Source organism: Leopardus geoffroyi, chromosome B2, assembly GCF_018350155.1.
Source record: "Leopardus geoffroyi isolate Oge1 chromosome B2, O.geoffroyi_Oge1_pat1.0, whole genome shotgun sequence".
Classification (NCBI taxonomy): Eukaryota; Metazoa; Chordata; class Mammalia; order Carnivora; family Felidae; genus Leopardus; species Leopardus geoffroyi.
Window position 1 is genome coordinate 144,801,844 of NC_059332.1, and position 14,886 is coordinate 144,816,729.

Genomic DNA, 14,886 nt, shown 5'->3' on the forward strand with positions numbered 1-14,886 from the left:
TCAACCTGGTCACATGGGGTTTCATGTGTGTGCACCGTTGTGTTTTACCATCTGCAGTGTCTTTCAACTGTTTCCCATTAATCTCGACATTGCAGACGACCAGGGTGAGATCCATTCTGTCAGTGGATAAATGGGCAAAGAGAACTCGCTTGTCTAAAATCTTGTGAAGTGTTTTCAATACAATCGTAATAGCTTGGAATCTAACACATAAGTAAGATACTGCTAAAATGGTCTCCATTTGTTTCTAGACCTCCCTATAAATTACACACCCTCTTATCTGCGGACATCTGTGTGCAGCAGACACATCCTCCAGGAAAAGGGGTCAATGAAATAATCTCTTCATACTCAATCTCAAAATGACTATAAAATGATAGGCTTCCGTCTGGCCAGCCTGAGCTCTACGATGAGTATGAACTGGTCAGAGAGAATCAGAAAGTAGCTCAGAAGAAACGAGGCCTCCCCTGATTATTCCCATGAGTGGCCTGTGTCTTGAGTTTCTAATACTAATACGGGTAGTGAATGGGTCCGTTTCAGTACAGATTACAGACAAGAAAATATTAAACAGATTTCTCCGGAAAGAGGTTGGCCGGCCATTTGGGATTTATTTACTTTGATGGGCGCTCTCTTTTTTGGAAAGAAAATGGAACCCACTTACCTGACGTATAAATCTGCATGATATTTCTTCCCGTTTAGGACCCCCAACAGTGTTGGATTTTCATTATTTCTGAAATTGAGTGTACAGTCATATACAGCTGAAACTATAAAAAAATAAAACAAATACAAAGCAGTATATAGCGTGTGAACCCATAGATACACACATTGGAAAACAATACTGAAATCTGCTAACTGGGTATCTCAGGATGGTGGGATTACTGGGTTCCTCTTCATGCTTTTCTATATCATCCAAATGCCTTCACTGAACACACATCACTTTCTGTAATCAGACAGCACGCTAACTTAGTAGCTGAGAACAGAGTTATTACTGAGGTCAGATCAGTTGAAAGCAATACTGCGATGTCCCTTCTAGACGTACTACAGCAAGGACCCATATTTCGACAAATACCAATAATAAGGCCAACGAACCTAACGCATACTAAGGACATGTCTTAAGTTGATGGCAGTGTAACCATTTTACCAGCGTTTCTCCCCTAGAAAAATAAGATAGCTACGAAGCTAGAAGTGGATGTGGGGAACCTCTTAAGGAATTGAACTAGAGTCGGCTGAAACATGACAGAGGAACAAAGAAGAATGTGTGGTTTCAATGCGTCTCCCAGGCGGTGAGTTAACCCCGCAGCTTCTGTCAGAATTCACTGTTGCAGCTTACTGGGGGGAGGCGGGGAGGGATGCAGAATGCCCGAGGGAACAGCGAGGGAACAGCCGTGGAGAGGGAAATACGGAGGGGAGACAGATGCCATTCCTGTGGCGTCAGGACGACAGGACCGGGCAGCAGAAGGAACAGGAGTTGTGGAGTCAGGCTGGTGCCTGCGGGATCTTTTCTCGGACAGGCCACCCAGCCTCCCGGAGCCTAGCTCCCCTGGAGAATGGGACCCACGATGCCCTCCTCCCACGCCTGCTGAGCTGGCGAAAGTCACCACTGTCCGCAGGGCTTGGCACACTGTGCCGGGGAGACTGTGCACCTGATACGGTACCGAGATCCTGGCATGTGTACGGCTACTCTTCATAAAGTGGGCAGGAGGATGACGGGATGTCTTGGTTCTAGTTGGGAATATGAAGAACCAGCATTCAAAACCCGGTCAGAAAAGCACTGTCCATTAGCTTCGACCTGCTGCCTGCCCGCCAGTGGGGTCTGCGTGGGGCGCTGTGGCAGCTGGAGCCGGTCTTTGCTGCGGAGAGAGGGGCTCTGGGGCTGGCTCGCAGGAGTGCCCGGGGGGTGGCCCCCCATCCCCCAGCAACCCAGACCTTTGCCCCATCCTGTCATTCCGGTGGGGAAAGGTGTGGTTCTCCAGGGGCGAGTGAGGCTGGTGGAGGCATTATGGTAACAGGCATTCGGGCTGCACCGGGTGTGGCTGTGGGGTCACCGGGTCTGGGATCAAGAAGGGCTCGTGTGGCTCATGGAGTTCAGCGGGCTTCAGCCTCCTTCCTTCAGACTGGCTCCTACGCACAAGTGGGGTGGCTTTGGTTAATTAAGGACGGGGGAGCGCCAGGGGGTCCCCAGAGGACAGCCTAAAAACTAATGACTTGCACAGTTCTCTTCGTTTCCAGAGGAGTAACCCCAAGGGACACAACGGCCCAGCAGGAAACCCATCTGCCTGCAAAGCCCTTGAGCCCCAGCCTCTGTGGACTAGTGGAGCCATTTGGAATAAGTTCCTTAAATTCTCTGTAGGCCCCAACTTCCCCACCTGGAAACTGGAAGTAAACAAAGGGTTGCGTCGTTGGATCTGGCAAGCACACTCTGGCCGCGCCACGCGTGACGAGCCTGCGCACGGGACAGATGACAAGTGCCCTGCGCGCGCCGGCGCTCATTCCGGGGTGGGGGAGGGACGGGGAGGTGGGCGCACGGATGCCGCGGCCTGCAGGCCAAGCTCAGCCAGGGGGTCCGTCTGGGCGCGGCGCCGGAACCCCGCGGGGAACACCCGACCCCGAAGCTGGGCGCCCCCACCAGGGGGCGAAGGTGAGGCGAGCAGGGTGAGCGCTGAGTAAACGTTCCGTGCGCGCCAGGCCCGGTGCCGAGTCCTCTACCCGTTTTCTCACTTAACCCTCGCGACTCCAAGAAGCTTTGCGAGGTGATGCGCCCGGGGCCCCACGGCGCGCGCGAAAGCCCTCCCCACCCCCGCCGCCCCCGGCACTCAGGGCTGGGTCTCAGGTCTGCCCCCGACTCCCCGGGGCGATGCCGGACGCAAGCAGCTGGTGTCTTGGGAGGTCGAGGGAGGGACCAGGAACCGGGCGGGCGACCTCGGCCCCGGGGGCAGCGGGGAGCTCAGTGAAGGGGTCTAGTCTCCGGGCAGCTCTGCAGGCGGACCGGGGCGGGGGGGGGGGCGGTGCCCTCGGTGCGCGGCCTGGGATCTGCGAGCGGCTGCCCGGGCTCTCCTTTCTCCCCCCTCCCCGCGAGCCAGCCCGGACTGACGCGCTGGTGTCTGGGCGGGAGGAAACCCCGGGTCAGCCATGCGACCGCGAGGGGACCGGGGGGGGGGGGTCGGGCCTGGAGCAAGGGAGGGGGCGGCCGCGGGGCGGGGCCGGGGGCGGGGCGAGCCCGAGGGCCTGGGAGGCTCAGCTCCCCTGCTGCGGCGGCCGCGGGGCGGGGCGGGGCGGGGGAAGGGCCCCCCCACCCGAGGACTGGCTGCCCCGCAGGTTGGGGCCCGGCTCGGGCGGGTCCGCAGGGGGCCTGGGCGGGTTTACGCGCGACCCCGGGCGCGGGCAGCGCCGCAGGAGACCCCTCGCCGGACACTCAGATCTCTGTGCTCCCAAGAGGGAGACGAGACCTGGGGGCCTATACAAAGAAGACCGTGTGCGGACAGAAGCTGTTGGACCGGCTGCCGGACTCCGGCCAGGGCGGCGCCTGGCCCCGGGGGACGTGGGCCACGAGGGTCACCAGCCTCGCTCAGGACAGACGAGGAAGGGGGTGAACCTCTGGGAGGGGGCTGGCTGCCCGGGGATTTAAGATGAGACGGAGTCATGACCGGACGCTGGAAAACAAATGCTCCCAACTCGGGGTCAGCGGGGACAGATGGCAAGGTCACAGGGTTCATCAGCTGGAGGCAGCTGGTGCCACCAGATGGGCAAGAAATGCCACACAAAGCAAAACGACAACAAAAACCTGGGCTAAGCAGGCGTGGGGCCAGGCTGACCCCAGGTGAGGACCTGGGAATCCACAAGGTCAGCACAGCCCTGCAGTCCCGGTGCTGAGCAGGAGGGGGCGGTGTTTGCGTAGAGTTCGTGCGCTTGTGCGTGCCTGTGTGTGTGTGTGTGTGCGCGCGCGCGTGAGAGAGAGAGAGAGAGAGAGAGAGACAGAGAGAGAGAGAGACAGACAGGCGGGGGAGGGGGGAGAGCGAGCATTGGCCTGGATCCTGGCAAGCCATCCTTTGTCCCCCGTTTGCCCTCCCAGCGACCGGCCGCCATCAGCTGGGGCCCGCTGCCAGGGGACAGCCATTCAGATCGGGTGCTGGGGCTCGGTCTCCTTGCTGCAGGGGATTCTGGGATCTTCCTTACCTACATTTCTCAAACTCCTCACGGTGACGGCGAAGCCTTTGGTGCGTGGCAGCAGGTGGTACTTGAGGCTGGGCAGCCCCTTGGCTCGGGCCACCTGCATGCTGATCTGGTGCTTCTTCTCCGTGAAGCGAGTGCCCTCGCAGTGAATCAGGAACTGGAAAGGACAGGGCGACGGTCACACACAGCTGCCGGTCTCACACCCAGGGCCCCCGGTCACGCTCATTCTCAGAGTCACGTGCTGCCCCCGGTCACACGCCTCGGTCACACACGGTCCCCCAGGAGCCCTAGCGAACGGCCAGAGTGGGGACAGCCCGGCGGCTGCGTGGCCCCCGGCCTCAGGTGGGGCGCAGAGGTGGCCTTCCTGTCTCTGAGCTTTGGAGACCAACGTTTACCCTGAGGATAGTAGAGGAGTGAATGTGTGTGTGACAAGAGTGTCCCGAGTGTGTGTGACAAGAGTGTCCTGAGGATTTATTTCTGCACCAGTCAGTTCAGAGGGAAGGACAAGTGTGCGACCGTGGGGAGGCCAGCGGGGCAGTTGGCAGGAGCGAGGCGTGTCAGGCGCTCAGAGCACCGGGGGGCGTGGCACCGGGGGGGCGTGGCCACTCGGGGTCGGGGGTGGGGGGTGGGGGGTCTCACGTACAAAGTACTTCTCGGGGTAATCCCGGAGGTGCAGCAGGCTCTGCGAGACGGTCTTGCGGTCTTGCTCCCACTTGCGTGTGCAGAAGACCATCTCGGTGAAGTACCACATCCAGCCGATGATCGGGACGTAGGCCAGCTCCTTCTTGGCCAGGACTTTGGAGCCCTGGAACAGAGGAGGGGGCCCAGGAGTCCGCGAGGGGGATTTGCGGGGCCTCTCCCACGGCTGTTGGAGACGCTACTAGAAAAAGTGGAGAGGACGCACTCTCCGAAGGCCTAAGGGGACGGTCCCACAGCACAATGAAGCCGGAGCCTCTGCACCGGTTAACTCGAGGCCAAGTTTGTGCTAAGTCTGCGGGGCGGGGAGGAGCGGGGGGTTCTTAGCGGGGGTGCGCAGGCATCTGGACAGCGTCTGGAACAGCCAGGGACATTTAAGGGTCATCGATGCTCAGCTCATTTTCCAAGCTGGCCATGCAGTTGTAACACCAAACCCTTTCTGTAGGTCTCACTCAGTCCTCAGGCAAACTTGGCTGTGCGGGCAGGGCAGACATGATCTCCTTTCACAGACTAGGAAATGGGATGGGGGTGGGGGCGGTTCTCTGCATCGTAGAGCTGCAAAATAGGGGAGCCTGGAGTTGAGCGTAGCTCACCAGATCGTGTTGGGGGCTCCCCACCCATCCCCTCGCTGGCTCATCTCTAAGGCTGGCAGTGGGGTCGGGACATCCGCCCGAGGTTGCCTGAGGCTGGCTCAAGACGCAAGGGCTTGGCCCACCAACCGGCGGGCCCCTGAGGCCAATCGGCCAAGGCCCCGAACCAGCTATGCCAGTCTACAAGGCCTGTGCTGGCCTGGGGAAGACCAGGGGTCCAGGGGGATGAGGGGAGACCCAAAACTGCCTTACATCTAGTGGGTTGGGTTCTATATTTTTCACCCTTAATTTTGGAATTGGCCAAGATACTCTTCGAGATAGCCGTCATTGATGAACGGCATGGGAGACCGAGGCAGTGATGTGGACAGTCGGGCAGCCATACGGACTGACTACTGTCTACTTATGCCCTGAGTCTACGAGACTTGTCACGTCCCCAGCAACCACACAGCTGCAGCTCGGTGAAGACCAATAAGCCGATACATATCCCCTTACGCACCTGTGCAGACTGGAGAGCGGCAAAAAACAGCCACTTGCCCCCTTTATGTTAAAGCAACAACAAACATCTTGCCCCACGGTGGGGAAGACAAAGCAGAGACACCGTTCAGGTTCAGTGTCTCTATGTTTTGATGGGTTTTGCTTTTGTTATTCTCACAAACCCAACATGCAAGTTATCTCGAAGAGAACCAAGCCATAAGATCTGGGGCCTGTCCCCCGAGGACCTAAGAGGCCAGTCCTGCTGGGTCAGAGAACTTGCTGTACGTGGGCGGGGGGGAGGGGGGCCCCGCTGTGTGCCAGGCATGGGCTGTGCACTTATATAAATTCTATTCAATCTGAAATCAAGAGAAATAGCCCCATTTTATAGATAATCAAACTGAGGCTCAGAGATGTGAAGTAGCTAGCCCAGAGTCACATTGCTAACCGCTATACCAGCCTGGTGTCCCCTCCTGCATCCCTCAGCTTAGTGTGGGCACTGACCCAGTTCTGGCAAGGTGGCTCAGAGGTCATGGTGCCCATGTTCTGGGGCTTCTGGAAGCTTTTGCTCCATGACAAAAAGAGAGATGGCCAGGAGGCCCGGCTCTTTTTCTGCCGTGAACACGGTTGCCAAGTCACGTTTTGACCATGATGTTGTGGCCCTGAGACAACAGCCTAGAAATGCTGAGGCCACTGGGGCCGCTGGGCCAGCCCAGGAGGCGTCTGGCTACAGCCCTGCTCTCCTCTGAGGCAGCAGAATGTCTCCCAGGCCAAAGCCCCTGGGTCAGGGTTTCCGTACATCTCCAGCTGACGAGGGCCTGTGACAGAGCATCAATCACATTACTGGTGAGAATCTTTCCTACGGTCAGCTTTTTTTTCTTTTCAACATGGGGTTGCTTTAAATCCTAAAAGCGTGAACGAATTATCCTGACTTGCGCTCTCTCGCACTAGGACTGAGAAGGAAGTGCCTGTCACTCAGAACGAAAAAGCAAATGGCCTTGGGGATCATCACTCTGCCCATAGGAGCCATTTAACAGTCCACTGGGTCTGTCCACTGCCGGCTTTCAGGTCGTGGGAGGCCCTGCCTCCCTTCCCTCAGCCTCCTCCTATTGACAGGGATGTTCTCATGCTCTCTGTTTCCTGTTACCTCCCTACTCACAGCCTGTGAGATGGAAACAAGAGAGAAAATCCTCCCCGATGAACTAAACTTACCTTCTTGGTAGGTTAGGACTACTTACAAAAATTACGTATCCTTGAACTCATCCCCAAAATACCCTGTGTCAACGTGAAGGGATTCTAAAACATGATCTGTTCTATAACCGGGAAGGGGATCATGTTCTATAAGGTAGCAGCCACTGGGGCTAGGAAGGTGAGTGGCCCCATGCTGTCAATCACAACGGCTGTCTGGCAGGGAAAGTACTCTCAGGGGCATTTCCTATTAATGGTTCTATCCCACCAGACGCAAGTGGGCCTTTGGTAACCTACTGCTAAAAGGCAATGAACTTTGACAGTGATGTAGGATCTATGTGTAGACCAAAGAGGGGAGCTCAAGAGTCCATATGTCCATCACTGTCCTACTGTGTTAGAACACCGCGAACCATCTAAGTGCCCCGCACTAGAAGGGCTCAATGAATTCTGGTATATATGGCAGACTGTATATACAGTGCATAGTATGATAGTATAGAGCAGTTACTGTAGCCTGTTGGCCAAAGCGGCTCCACCACATGCTTTTATAAATAAAGTTTTATTGGGACACAACCACTCTCCTTTGGGTACGCACCGCTATGGCTTCCTTCACACCGCGACAGCTGAGTTGAATAGCTGTGACAGAGGCAACATGGTCCATAAAGCCTAAAATATTCACTGTCCCTCCAATTACAAAGTCTGCCGACCTTTCATTTGGAGCCACTAAAACTTGTTTTCTACAGATAATTTAATAGCTGGGGAAATGATCATATAATACCAAATTTTTAAAAGGTCTGGAATGAAAGCTGAGTCTATAGCCTGATTTTGACTCCATGAAAAAAGTAAAACAGTAAAAAATAACAGTAGCTAGAGCCGGGTGGTCAAATCAGAAGTGATTTTTTTTTTTTATTTTGAAAGCGAAAGAGAGCAGGGGAGGGGCAGAGAGAGAGGGAGAGAGAGAGAGAGAGAGAGAGAGAGAGAGAGAGGGAGAGAATCCCAAGCAGGCTCTGAGCTGTCAGTGCAGAGCCCCACATGGGGCTTGAACCCACAAATCATGAGATCATGACCTGAGCTGAATCCCAAGAGCCAGATGCTTAACCAACTGAGCCACCAGGGGCCCCCCAATTTTATTACTTTATTACATTTTCCTGTTTTCTTTCACCAACAAAATATTTTGCAGTGTTAATAACGACTACCATTTTGGGAAGTTCTTGACATCGGCTCATTTCAACCACTTAAGTGAGACTGGATCAAAGCAGCCCGTTTGGTGATGATCAAAAGGGACAGAGGAGGTATTTCTGTTTTTATGGGGAATTAATACCTCTTTCAGCCTTCAAGTTCTGGATGTTATCATTAGGCCTAGGCCTTGATGCTGACTATGTTTACCTGATACAAGAACTGTTTTAAAATATTAAGGTAGAAACTTATGCCTTTCAAATCAAAGCAACTTTATTTGATTTCCTTTCCTTGGCAAGGATAACAGGATTTGGAAAGCGTTGACATCAGTCCTGGTTTCGGCCAGGCTCTAGCACGGCTCGGCCGTGTGACTTTGGTCCAGATGCTTAACCTTCCCGAGCCTCAGTATTCCCAGCCGTCTTCTGAGGAAAGTCATACTTATCGCGCCGTGCTGTTGTAAAGATTTAATACCACACAGAAGCATACACAAAAGTGCCGAGTTGAGAACCTGACCACGGGTGTTCAATAACGTATAGCTGTTATTATCGCCACAGAGTAAGCACAGTGGCGAAACGTCCTTTTTTATTCCCCCCATTTCTGAAACCATGCTTCAGCATGTGGTAATAGCGGAAGGCTGCGGTTATTACGGGGCTCCCTGAGAGGCAGTGTGTGAAGAGATTTACCCAGCTTCGCTCATTTCAGACCAAGAGACTAGAAACTTTCTCCTCAGTGTGCTTACGGTCCTCCCGGAAACTCAATGTGCCGTCACTATCATGACCCTCCCAGGCCACGCAAGGGCTTCTGTGTGTGGACGGTAACGTCTTCAGGAAAGACACTGTACGAAAACAATACCAATTTTGTTGACTCTGGGTTTATTTTGAGGGTAGGCCTGAGAGGATTTACAGAGGAGTTAGATTTACCACAGGCCCCTCTAGACACTAGCATATCTGGAAAATCAAAAGTGTTTATAGGAAGCGCAACTTCCTATGAGGAATCCACAACGGCAAGGACCTGGCCGTTTCTAGTAGCCGTGGGGAGTCGCTGACGTGATATCGCGTTCTGCAGTTTATGAAACTTTTGAGTGTGTGTGTGTGTGAGAGAGAGAGAGAGAGAGAGATGGTGTGTGTAGAGAGAGAGTATGTGTGAAAGTATGTATCTATATGTGTGTGTTTGTGTGAGAAAGAGGGTGTATGAGAGTGATTGTGTGTGTGTGTGTGTGTGTGAGAGAGAGAGTGTGTGTATATAGAACGTTGTGTCTGAGAGAGTGTGTGCGTGTGAGAGAGAACCATCTTACGACAGCTGCCCAATAATCTAATCAATCGGCCCATAACCTAGTTGGGACCACCCAATAGCTCAGGGAAGCAGCCAGCCCCACAAGCCCCTTCAGCACCTCCAGCCAACTGGTCGACCCCTGTGCAGACACCGTGTGGTGCCAGAAAGAACTGCTTTGAAGCTACACCGAGATCCGGTCCATTCCAACCCTGAGGCCGTGTGGCTCTTGCCTGACCTTTCTCAGCTCCACAGCCTCTGTGATGAAGACTGAGCAGAATCAGGGCTTTCTGGCTAAGGGCTTTCTCCAACATGGCCACCCACCAACTGATAAGATGAAACTATGAAGTGTCGATGACCGGGTTTGTAGGACGGTTGGAACAGGTAGGGCATCCTTTCTTTCCATGGCACCCCCGCCTCCTCTGACCGCTCCGAAAACACGATTAGGGACTGACACTAGTCAGCAGGATGGTCCCTGGTCAATGTGTTGTTTGTATAAATATCTCTTCCTGGTTTCCAAGCACATGGGCGTTCCTGGAGGTTTACCAGTACAGTCACCAGTCAGTCATTTGGATTCACCCAAGGTCACGTATTTCTATTAAATATATGAAATACCTGGCTGGGGTATCTTAAGTGGAACTCTGAAAGCCGGCTAAAACATCCACACTTCAACCCTTTGAATGTTTTCTTGACTGTGAGTGAGGCCCCATCTCTGCAGAGGGCTAGAAAGTCGGCGACGGCACAGCCTCTTTTTTGACGTGTGGACTTTACCATCAAGACTGTTCTGTTGGGGCGCCTGGGTGGCTCAGTCGGTTGAGAGGCCAACTTCAGCTCGGGTCATGATCTCGTGGTCTGTGAGTTCGAGCTCCGCGTCTCAGGCTCTGTGCTGACAGCTCAGAGAGTGGAGCCTGCTTCCAATTCTGTGTCTCCCTCTCTCTCTGCCCCGCCTCCACTCACACCCTGTCTTTCTCTCTCTCAAACATAAATAAACATTTAAAAAAAATTAAAAAAAAAAAACCCTATTCTGTTCGGTCTATGCAACAAGTGTCTGTTAAATACCTCCTTTGTACTGGGCACTGTGACAGGTGCTGGGGACACAGAGATGAATAAGGTTACCTACGGCCTCGAGACGCTCAAAGTGTCGTGGGAGGAGAGAAACAGAAAGCTACCAACTTCTGTGTTACTTGTGCCACTCTGCGAACGAGTGGAGCACACGTGCTCTCTGGCAAAAGAGATCGGTGCAAGAATGGAAGAGATGGGGCTGGAACGTGTCTCTGAAATGTAAGTCGCTCACTACAATAAAAGGCAGGAGATAAGACTAGAGCTCAAAACAATGAGCCGGGCGTGTGTGTATGTGTATGTGCGTGTGCACGCGTGTGCACGTCAAAAGGTGAGACTCCATTCGTGCCAACTGGGGTAACGTACATGTGGCCTCATTCTGCTTGCCCTCATTCCCTTCTCTTGCTGTCTCCCTTCTCTGATGCTAAAAAAGAAAATGCTGGGGACCTTGCACTACCAGGAAAATCTCCGGAGAGTCTGAAAACAAAATGAACACTGTTCCACAATTAGTCACAGCCACAGGGAAATGCACAAAACAAAAAGAGACAAAAGCACTCTCTGAGAATTCATCTCTCTTCGACCGGAAATAAACGTGCGCCATTTATCCAGGTGGAGCACGATACTCAAAGCTCTTCATAGCATCTCCTCCCGCCCTCCGTCCCCCCTCCCCAGTCTACATCCCTGCCCTTACCAAACCCAAATCTCTCCGTAGTTTGCCTGGTGCGCAGATGCGGAGTGGGGAAGGAAAGGGCATTTGCAGACAAAGTAAACTCTCGGGCGTTGGGTATTTATCACACTTGACTCTGCTCAGCGGATCGGGGCTCCCTGTAAAGCAGATGAGAGAGGAGCCCCCCCCCCCACCCAAGCAATGCCCTGCTCCTCTTTCCTGAGCACAGATCCGTGTGTCCCCTTCCCATCCTCTATTCTGAATGGCCCTCCTGAGTCCTGCCCCAGGTGGCCCCGGGCCTGGCCAGATGGAAAGACAGAGCACAAGAAATCCAGGGGCGGGGCTGGGGGACCAGCGCTCCGCAAGGGCAGAAGGTAACAGGACAGCTATACCGCCAACCTCTTGTCACCAGCAGGTGTTTGATAAGCCATTGAAGAGGCACAGGGAAGATGGGGGCATGGAGGGCCCCGAGCGCCTTAGGACACGGGCGTGACAAAGAGGGAGCAGTTACTGGGGCCCAGCACAGTCAGAGACGGTTCCCATCACTGGCTTGGGAGGTCTGCTGAGGGCTGTGTGAAGAGCAGGGAGGAAGCCCCATGGTAGGGCTGCTTAAACAAGTCTGGATTTACGATCGGTTGGTGTAATCCAACCCTGGCTCGTTAAAGACATTGCCAGAGGATCCTGTTTAATAAAAAAAAGACCTTGGTGTGTCGAACTCGGCACTACGCTTTTAAAAATAAAGTGTATGCTAACATGGCCAGGAATATACTCAGTTAAGAACTCAAGGTGCATATCTGTATTTCCACGGAGCTGCTGGCTTGTGTCCTTAGCCAGTGAGTCATGAGGCCCCCCGGGTTGTAAGGGGCCTCCCCTCATCACTATTCTCTCGGTCTCCTTATCTGTGTCATGCCAGATCCCCGCATGCCTGGCCCGATAGGTCAATACTTAGAGGCAAAAAGTGGCACCCCTGCCCACTCTTAGTATAGTGGGTGGTACCCGAGTGCAATATGGAGGCTGCTGATCAAGCCCCTGAGGGTGGGGTGGGGGTGGGGGGGGAGCATGCTTCCCTCACACCGTGTGATACTGGCATTGAGCGTGGTGCAAACCCACCCTAAGGGAGCTGATAAACCATAGCTGCAGGTGTATCTGATGAGAAGGAAAACAAAACGTTTCTCCCCATCTAGAAACTTCCAATCTCTCTGGGGCCAAAAGGAACTTGACTGCCACGTATGAAGAAACCAAGAGAGAGCGAATACAACCGCACTTTGCATTGCACAACAATGATGGGATGGGGGAGGTGTCAGTTGCCTGGAGGTCTAGCGCCAGCCAAAGCCCACTTCGTAAAACCTTTGTTCTCTCTTCTGTCTTCCATACCCTTTCCTCCTTCTCGTAAGATGAAAACATTCAATGAAAGGAAACTAATTAGGGTTAAGGAAACTAATAATTACTGCACGCCTACTTTGTGCAAGGCACTTGAACTAAGTATTTTACTTATACTCATTAATCCGAGGCATATATCCATTAAGCCCTATATATTTACTAAGCCCTTACAACACCACATAAATGGGAATTATTAACTGCGGTTCAGAAAAGTCAGATAACCTCCCCGAGGTCGTGCAACTGGGAAATGCAAGAGTCCGGGTTCCAAGTCCCAATCTGTGGGACTCTAAGACATGGGGTTTTTCTGTGTGTTTTGTTTGTTTTGTTTTGCTTTCCCTATACATCTATGTCTCCCCTGCCACCCTTAGGAGAGAACTGTTCTGGAGTAGAGGGAAAAAGAAATAATTGCTCTTGATATCTGAGCACAGAAGGCATGGATTCATCTCTCAAAGTGTCCACTTTCCTACTAAGTTTTACACGTTTGAACACAAGACCCAGGAAACCTACAATTTGAAGGAATGTTATAGTTGACGGCGGTTTATAGGGAACAACAGTCATGCAGCCTTTCTAAACAAATGTGCGTTGGTATTTTTCCTACAGGAAACCTCTAGTGACAGAAGTGCTCCTTTTCGTAATCAAACATGGAGAAATGCTGGTTTTCAGATACGTGTCAACCTTTCACGGAGAGAACCATATTCAATGTTACGGACCAGAAACGTCTTGGCAAAATTAAATCGGGACACCAACACTTTGGGTTCCGTTCTTGTGTCAGCCCCTGAGTGATTTCCTAGGGCTTTATGACATCTGCTGGCCGTGTTACCCGGAGCCGTGCAGGCCTCCACCTCGGCCCAGATGGGTCCGCCAAAATGGCAGCAGCCTGCCCACACCCTTCTTTCTGACTTGCCTCAGTAAGTCTGAAAGCAGCCCACAGTGGCCTTGAGCTGGCGGCCCGTGACATGAGTGGGAAAACTAATACGCACTCCTGGCCACGCCCAGACGGCGAAGAGGGGCGTGACGCCTGGCAGACGGGGGCCTATCTCTCAGGGTCTCCCTTTAGGCACCTCCCCACCTCTATGATCATCCCTTCATCTGCATCTCCCGTGGCTCCTCAAATCATGCCCTTGAGGCCTTGGTCCATTGCTATCACCTTCTGGAAGTCTCCTGTGTCCCAGGGGCCCCACGGCCCATGTGCTGGTAGGCACCAGAATGTTACAGCGGTTGTGAAAATATTGAAACCCCTCCCCACGGTTTGGTCAACAGAGCTGCCCCAAATACCCAAACTCACCCCCCGATATCCCACCTGTACCACAGTGAACCCAGCTCGTCCCCAGGCCCTCCAGGGCTAACAAAGGGGTGACACTCGGAATGACGGAGGCCCCCAGGGTAGTGCTGTAGGGCTGACTGGTCTGTGGTTAAATGCGCCGAGTATCACCACCGCCCACCCGCACCTTGCCGCCCCAAGGGAACACGGTCAGCCCTATGTTGTCACCCTCTTCAACCCCCTGTGTCCTGTGGCAGGCATGCAAGTTCCTTCCTTACCTCTCTTGATAGGTTACAAAATCACTGAAGGCAAGGACTGTATTTTCCGATCCCCCTTTGTATCTCCCTAATGCCCAGTGGTATCATCTACAGAAACGCAGTCCCCTTTTTTGGGAAAGTATGTTGAAGATGCCTCAGTAGCTGTCATTGCCATCCTGAGAGCTTTGTGAGGGACATCAGGGTGCCCTCTGCTTAGGGTAATGATTCTACTACTCTCCTTCTACTTCTCCCTATATGAAGAAACGCAACAGAAATTCGATCTGTTCTCAGGCTGAGCTATCATATGTTATGTTTATGTGAGGTCTGAGAGCAGATGTCCTGCCGTGGTGTGGTGGCAGGGTCTACACTGGCCTCGGTGGTCCTCGCCTCCTGGTATCGAAGCTCTCCTGTAACCCACCCTACTTCCTGGAGGGTGGGCTGGACTCATCTGCTCACCTTGGACAGATACGACGTGACCAAGTGATGATGCCACTTCGGGGTTTCGGTCACAAAAAGGCCGTGGGTGCTGTGTCGGGGGCCTTTTCCTGCTCTCTCGGGGACAGCTCCCCCTGGGGTAAGCCAGTGGCCACGTCCAGGGGAAAGCTGAGAAGAAGCCCAAGGGAGGGGTCAGGCCTGGCAACAAACACAGGGACGAGGGTGGAGGCAGGTCACCGCACGGCGAGCCTTCCGATGAGACCACCACCCTGGCCG

The 14,886-nt window shown here is 53.6% G+C and overlaps 1 protein-coding gene across 7 annotated transcripts in view; it reads right to left on the minus strand.

Moving 5' to 3' along the window:
* Window positions 1-14,886, minus strand: part of AGPAT4 (1-acylglycerol-3-phosphate O-acyltransferase 4) — a 128,295-nt gene that overhangs the window by 11,659 nt on the left and 101,750 nt on the right. For 3 of the 7 annotated variants that reach the window (XM_045500225.1, XM_045500220.1, XM_045500226.1), the window contains exons 4-6: window positions 4,808-4,969; window positions 4,168-4,321; window positions 656-758 (exon numbers count right to left, since the gene is read on the minus strand). In XM_045500225.1, coding sequence (XP_045356181.1) covers window positions 656-758; window positions 4,168-4,321; window positions 4,808-4,969 — 419 coding nt within the window. The remainder of the gene's footprint in view (window positions 1-655; window positions 759-4,167; window positions 4,322-4,807; window positions 4,970-14,886) is intronic. The other 4 variants (XM_045500227.1, XM_045500224.1, XM_045500223.1 and 1 more) reach the window with 3 other exon arrangements.